At 34.5% G+C, this 7,745-nt stretch overlaps 1 protein-coding gene across 2 annotated transcripts; it reads right to left on the reverse strand.

Annotated features, from left to right (window-relative positions):
* Positions 1–1,911: 1,911 nt before the first annotated feature.
* On the reverse strand, positions 1,912–7,480 carry LOC125656958 (heat shock 70 kDa protein 12A-like). 2 transcript variants are annotated; one of them, XM_048887579.2, is made up of 5 exons: positions 7,380–7,480; positions 6,793–7,118; positions 6,239–6,457; positions 4,552–4,702; positions 1,912–3,609 (listed from the first exon to the last, which is right to left on the reverse strand). In XM_048887579.2, exons 2-5 carry the CDS (start codon positions 7,096–7,098, stop codon positions 2,561–2,563), a joined length of 1,725 nt encoding a protein of 574 aa, XP_048743536.2. In that variant the 5' UTR covers positions 7,099–7,118; positions 7,380–7,480; the 3' UTR covers positions 1,912–2,560. The 2 variants fall into 2 exon arrangements, with proteins under 2 accessions (XP_048743536.2, XP_048743534.2); XM_048887577.2 differs by lacking the exon at positions 7,380–7,480 and having other exon boundaries at positions 6,793–7,364.
* Between the last annotated feature and the right edge of the window lie 265 nt (positions 7,481–7,745).

Here is a 7,745-nt window from a genome sequence, read left to right on the forward strand (position 1 = left end):
TCGATCACCTCTGTAGCGTCATATTCTAAAACAGACATTTGTATTCAGAAAATCAATTCACGATTCTTTGTTTCTGACAATTTCAGCTGCCCAATTACAGAATTTCACATCATTTGAAGAGTGTTTTAACTTTAAAAAGTATATATGTGCCATATCAAACAGTATTTTTTTTTCAATGTTGGAAACCTGCCAAAATATAAAAAAATTGATAGTATCTGACAATGGCAACAAATTACATATTGGTATCAATATAGTGCTGGTTTATTCAATTAAAAATAGTAATTTTCTAATGCACATTTAAGAAGGATGTGCAGAAGGGCGAGGGAGACATCAAGTGAGAAAAATATTTCGCTTAAAATATGTTGTCGTGTACAAATAATAATTCTGATTGAAGGGTTATTGGAGTTGTTAGATTCAGGTTCCATACCATTTTGAATGGGGATATAGTTAGGAGATGGTGATACATATATCTAAAGATGTTAACATTTTCTTTGATTTGTATAGATCAAACCAGGAAAGAAATGCTATTTCGAATTCTAAAAGATAAATTATTTTCAAAACCTTACTTCGTCATCTAAACGAGAGACTTACAGTCCTTATGGGTCACCTGAGTTGAAAGTAGCACTAGTCTCAAGGGCTATGAAATGTAGAGAAAAAAATCCCTTTTTTTTTGCATTGCTAAGCTTAATTCTAATATTCAGCAGCAGCATAAAACAAAATGTGTTTTTAATACACCAATCCCCCGAAAGTAGCCATATCAATGGACGAATTTACATAATATATGTTACATTGACACCTATGACTAATTTGGACCCGACCAAGAGCCAAAACCCGGGAGTTACTAATTTCAGAAATTTTGGCATACACTCTTTTTTGTTTTCTGCTTCTTCCAAATATTGATTTAATTTTAAAACGGGTCAAGATTATGGAGAACTTCATCTTTAATATTGTTGATACTTTTTAAAAACACAACCCTGACCTTGTTCATGAAACTATTTCAATACCAATATATGTCTCAGACTTCTTAGTCCTATGATAGTCCTTCCTTTACATCTAAAAAAAGTTAGCGTAAAGTTAAGACATCCTGAAAGCTGTTTTACACTCAATATAACTAAACATAGCGATTGTATATCACCGCTTCCTCGGGAAAAGAGACCGCGATATTCGTCGGTAATACATATCACTCCATCGTTTACCACGAAGTTACGAGTTATCTTTAGCACAAATGAATTTCTAGACACGATTTTTGGATTGTTCATTGCTACAGAAGAGAGTTTGGAGAAAAGAACAATTTTACATTTTTCAACTTCTTCCAGAAGTGTTTGAAGCTCTGTCTTGGGGAAATTTGGGATTCAAATACACAATACATAAAAATGAACACGTGAACATAACAAACAATTTTTGTAAGGAATATAAAATTAAGAGTTGGGCAAACACGGATCCTTAGAAATACTAAAGGTGGGATCAGGTACCTAGGAATAAGCATCCCCTGTCGACCGGTCACACCAACTGTGTGCCCTATATCTCGATCAGGTAAACGGGGGTAATCCGCAGTCATAATCAATGTGTAAAGAACGATCTAATGATTCGTATCAAACACGCCAGACAACTTTTGACCTAATGGCAGGCTGTATTGGCAAACTAAATCGTAATAACGGTTATAGAATTAGCAAAATGCTGACTGTAGACGAGACTGTTGAAAGCTATGTAACATCAACTTCTTTGTCAGTAGCCTGCATTGATTTAAAAACTGATCATACACAGACCAAGCCTTTGCGTATCAAACCAGTTGAGAGATATAAACATCATATGCAGGTAATACAGTTGTGATGAAATAGATCTACATATGTATGGAGAAAATGAACTCGGTATGACATAAAGTCAAGTTGGTATCTATCTACAAAGCAGATATGGAAGACTGTGTTTTCTTTTATTTCAAGTTAATTCCACCTTTGATATTGGTTTCTAAATAGTAGTTTGAATTCTTGGCGCTTCAATTTGTGGCACATTTCCATTTAACACGTGTATCATTTTTAAAAATACAAATTGTGGAGCTTTGAATTTGGCGAAGGTTCCTCATTCGCCAAAATATCCACGATTTCTAGCTTTTGAATTTTGCATTATAGAAAATGTCAATGACAAGAACTCATGTACTAGCACTGGCAATTTTTCAAAAATAATGTATGACCATTATAAAAGGATTTCCCTGATATCCATTATATCTATATCTATCTATCTATCTATCTATCTATCTATCTATCTATATATATATATATATATACAGTAACAGTTTTTTTTTTAAATTAAGAGTATTTTTTTCAATTTAACTACTTTTTATGCATTCTTATGCTGTGGAACAAAAATTTTCGCTTTCCTGATTTTGAAATAAACTTCTATTTATGTATGCTTGATGTCTCTGAAAGGTGTCAGCATATACATTTTCTTCTATTATTATTTACATCAATTTATATTAATTGAAAATTAACATATTTCTACTTTAAACTCATAGTGTGAGTATTGAAACTAAACTACAAAGATTAACTCTACTTTAAGTGAATCATCAAACATCAAATACATTGAATTGTTTAACAACTGTCTGTCCGGTTTCCTTGACAGTTGCTGTGTACAATAACTCAGTCATACCGAAAGTAAACTCCTCCACTAATGTAGGTTTAAATCCAACAAAAGGCAATCGGATTTCAATTTTGCCTAAATATCTGCAATTTTCTTCATCGATGTAAAGCACGTCCCTGTTCTCCGAAAAGTAGATTTCCGAAATAATGGAGGATTGATGCCTGTCCAAAGGTACACTGATTAGAGTACACTTCTTTCCAGTAGCAGGCACTTTTGTGCCAGCTGAGATTATCGGATCGAAAGTTCCCCGACAGCGAGTTATGCCGTATTGATCTTTATATTTTCTCTCCTTGTCGTGTTTTTCTTCCTCAAATCTAAAGTCCGTATTCGTACCGTATGTGTACTTCAACACACGTGAGGACACAGTGTACGGATCATGGCCGAACAGAACAGCACCTTTCATTACAGCAAGACTACACTCGTTGGGAATTATAATGTTCTTGTCAGGAAACATAAAATTCACCTTTTCTTGTAGAATAATACACTCGGAATATCCACCTACCAATATTATGCATGAAATATTACGATTTTCCTTCAATAACATTTGAAGATGGCTTGCAATTTTATGTAGAGAGTCCTCAAAAAGTTGTAGCATAAATATTCCATCTACTCTGATTCTATCTCGCTGTACTTCAAACGTTCCCCTTACATGCATGTTTTCAGTTCTTTGCAAATCCACTTTATGTTCTTTTGCAAAGTCATTGAGTGACAGTGGAATGCGTATGTTGTAAATCTTTTTCAAATCCTTAGTAACTGTCCTTTTCCTGACTTCAAAATCTCGTAGAAATTCTAGATAATCCTCCATATCCTCGTTCCTCAATTTTTCCACCGAATTGACTCCGTAAATTGTTTCTATCATTTCAACATAGTTTCTATCAACGCAGACACCTCCATAAGCCTCTCCACTAGCTTTATGCAGTTCTACAATTGTCAGGTCTTTTTCAATTTCGTGGACGCTGAAATCTGCTGTTCCGCCTACAATCATAGGTCTACATTAGAACCACTGAAATTCCGTATGAATTCAAACATTTAATAATTATTACCATGTCTTTCACTCTAATGTAAGTTATGTAAAATAATGTCTCTTCAGTGATGCTCAACCGAAATGTTTGAAATCCGAAATAACTATGAAGTTTTAGATCTAAATATAGCCAAAAACAGCGTGCCAAACAAGTGGAGCCAAATTCGTCCAAGGATAAGAGCTATGCATGAGGGAGATAATCCTTAATTTTGAAATGAATTTCTAACTTTTATAACAGCAATTAAATATACATCCGTATTTTCAAGCTAGTAACAAAGTACTTAGCTACTGGGCTGTAGAGACCCCCGGGGACTAACAGTCCACCAGCAGAGGCCTCGACCCAGGGGTCATAATGTAAAACTTATACGGTACCAATTTTGATGCACCAGATGCGCATTTCGACAAATAATGTCTCTTCAGTGATGCTCAACCGAAATGTTTGAAATCCGAAATAACTATGAAGTTTTAGATCTAAATATAGCCAAAAACAGCGTGCCAAACAAGTGGAGCCAAATTCGTCCAAGGATAAGAGCTATGGATGAGGGAGATAATCCTTAATTTTGAAATGAATTTCTAAATTTTGCTGAAGAAGATATGCTACATATTTCTTACTCTACTAGTTAATATGTAATTTGACAAAATCGCAAGCGATGACCTCAATTTCTAGATTAATTAATGAGAATGAAAAAGATATGTTTACATAGACGTGATGAATCCCGTTACAATCCTATCACTCTTATAAACGTTTGGGTATTTGATAGTGTATGGAACACCATCCATAGAAGAAAAATAACATCTAGAACACTTCGCCATTAACATCTATCAATACTTTTTCCTGATAAACAAGCAAGTTTTGAAAAAATAAGAAACAATACCAAACATAAGTTGCAAAGTACCTCCAATATCTGCCACGACGTATTGTGTCCCCTTCTCACTAAATGTGAGGCATTTTCCATGTAAGAGTTTCTCTGGTGCAATATCCTTACACAATATTGAGGCACATTCAGGCTCCAGAGCTAGGACAAGTCGATCTGATGCAATCCCTGCCTAAATCAAATTAAGGTATTTAAAGGTTATCGTCTTCAGTTAATTCCTGTGATTGTATTTTATAAAAGTTGTAATGTTGATGCAGACAATAGACCCATGTGCCTACTTGAATCACTTTGCTTACATAGAGATAAATCAATTTGGGAGATTGATAGTGGGAACGAGGAATGTACATGTTTTATATTCAGTCAATAAACATGACACTACTATATTGTTACTCTTGATAATTTGTTTATTCCAAATGTAGACATAAATCCGGGAGATAGTGTATAAGTGACGTTGACGTTTACTATCATAACGTTGGTTTCACAAAAATTATTAAAATCTCATTATTTTTTTTATACATATATATAACATATCAATTACCTCTGCATGAGTGCACCAACGTAGAATTTCTTTTAAATGCGCATTATCAGTGCATCTCTCAGTAAGCAGAGTTTCGTATTGGTGTACGCCTCTGAACCATGCAAATGAAAGTTTTCCTTGACCCTAAGAGCTCATTTACCCCATCATTCCAGCTCCTTCTAACCTTGAGACTCAGCACAGAAACTTATAACACCAGATAAACGTTGCGTCATGTTTACATTACTAAGCTGACTATTGATATCAACATTGAAATTCAAAAAATTAAGGGTCGACAGGAAAGTTGCACGAACGAATTATTTGTCACTGAATAGCCATAATACTTCATGAAGTAGTAATATGGAGGACCCTCAATACAAATATGTTCAAATCATGTGAGCGTTCTTGTCGTTAAAGGCAGTTATATGTATAAAAGAGTTAAATTCCTTGAAAACCAGTGAAAAACTGATAAACATTACATCATAGTCCTGTTAACCTTTCTCTAAAATTGTTTTGTGTCTGAAATCTACACAGGTTATAGGGAATGGGTATGTTTTCCGTACCTTTTCAGCGTCGTTTCAGATTTTGTGGTTGAGACAGAAATACAATCAGTATATGTGAAAACGTACATAAAACCCCATGCTCACTAATGTTACGTACACATTTCTCTGAATGTATGAACATTATCAATAAAAAAAAATTCAAAATATATTGTATATTTCATGGATATTTCCTAGGAATATGAAATACTCAATATCAAACTATGTCACTATTTCACCATCCTATAAACTCTATACATATATGTACGTTCAATGTTTATCAATATTTGATATATCTAACGATGCACACATGAAATTTATATTGAATATTTCATCAAATTCGAAAAAGAATACGTAGAGAAATTCGAGAAAAATATAAAAAGAAACCTGAAACTCGGGCAACAGAAAATTTCTCATTCGTTCGGGTTTGAGAGCCTTACCAATGTACCACCACAATGTACCCAAAAAGCTCACTACGAGAAGTAGCTCAATTTAGTTGACTATTATTGTTTATTAGGTTTGTATTTGACTGTCCAAGGATATATGTTGGATCAATATTATAGACGGTATATTTTTAAAGTGTGTGCGTGGGCGCGCACGTGCGTGTGTTCAAATATCGCCAACAGTGGAAAATTAATAGATGTCATTTATTTACCTGTTTGGCTGCTTCACGCATAAACAGTTTCGCAGTATCTGTCCAAATAGCAGGGACGGTTAGCACAAACTTAACATCCGAGTCTGTCGCGTCAGGCAAGCGATTGTTAAGAGTCATCATAAAGTGGTCCTTGAAGTACTTAATAGATAGAGCAAATATCTTAACGGCCTTTAACTGTCTTCCATTGATGTCTCCCAGTGTTGTTTTTATGCTCAAATTCTGAAAGTATACAGTATGCATCAAAGTACTTTCCAACCACAACTGGGTTTATTTCATAAGATACTCTGGTATCAGAAAACAATACATAAATAAGGTGTGAAGATACCCAAGAGCGATCACATCTCATATAACACACAAAGAGTAAACAAAATTGCCAACAGCAAACGAGAACCCCGGGAAACACAATATAACAGCTATTCGATTATATTCGTGCAAACCAAATTCCTTACTGAATATAAAGTTTTCAAATTTCACTATTTTAAGTATAGATTGCCATTTTCATTATTTAATTTCATGATCATGAGCTCATATGATAGACATGCAGATTTACTAACCTTTTCAAAATATAGCTCCATCTTAAAATGATAAAAATAGAAATATTCATGATGTTTTTCCTCTGATGCCAATGTGGTAAAAATGTCTTCAGCTTCGTAACCAAAGGAATTAAATGTTTCGTCCGGATTCAGTAAAATACAGGTGGGGGTTTTCTGTGATAAGAGATTTGAAGTTCCTGCATACCACTTCTGAGGTGTGTGAAATTCTCTCGGTGTGTCCCGAAAAGAGAATGCATATCCACTGTAAGTAGTTCCGAAGTCTATAGCGGCAATGACCAACCAATTAGAAGCAGATTTGTCAGACATTGTAACTGTAATGGAACATCCTTCACAAAACAAAACACAAACACCCGGCTTATTATGACAGGCTATCAACGAAGCATAAACAAAGTATGACAAAGATGATCTCAATGTTAAATGTGCTTGTACTTTAGACTACACTTAAGTACATGAGTAAATGCTGATTAGTAACTTTCGTACAATTTAAAAACGAATCTTGAAAATCGCATCTTATTATGACTACTTCCATGAATAACTCACCACTCATGCAGACACTCCAAATAAATTTAGATGACACAAACTCTTACCTATGTACAGATCCGTCGATGAGAGAGACCTGATGACCTTCACTTCTTATCGTGTTTGATTTGGCGGAAGTAAATAAAACACCAAGAAGCATTAACGTAAACACTTCTATATTTACGACCAACATTTAAATCATAAAGTCACCTATCGTTGTTATACGCTTTGCCCGGCTTTGGATGCTTCAGCGCATAATAATGGGGAATCATTATCAATGTAAATTACAATAATTTTTAACTTGTAAGAAAAGCTGCTCCGGGGGTTCCGGATTCGATTTTCGATCACGTTTAATGTGCTTAAGTGTTGACTGTTCCTTTCCCATGTCAAGCGTTAAAAGTACATGTCACTGGTCTTCCTGAAATTGTCATAAG

Source organism: Ostrea edulis, chromosome 7, assembly GCF_947568905.1.
Source record: "Ostrea edulis chromosome 7, xbOstEdul1.1, whole genome shotgun sequence".
Classification (NCBI taxonomy): domain Eukaryota; kingdom Metazoa; phylum Mollusca; class Bivalvia; order Ostreida; family Ostreidae; genus Ostrea; species Ostrea edulis.

Excerpts from the sequence above, each read along its gene's own strand:
- LOC125656958 (XM_048887579.2), bottom strand. The coding sequence starts at position 7,098 with ATGTCTGACAAATCTGCTTCTAATTGGTTGGTCATTGCCGCTATAGAC. Across the intron at positions 6,458-6,792 it reads TGGAGCTATATTTTGAAAAG|AATTTGAGCATAAAAACAAC; the intron begins GTTAGTAAATCT and ends GTATACTTTCAG. Across the intron at positions 4,703-6,238 it reads TGCGTGAAGCAGCCAAACAG|GCAGGGATTGCATCAGATCG; the intron begins GTAAATAAATGA and ends AATTTGATTTAG.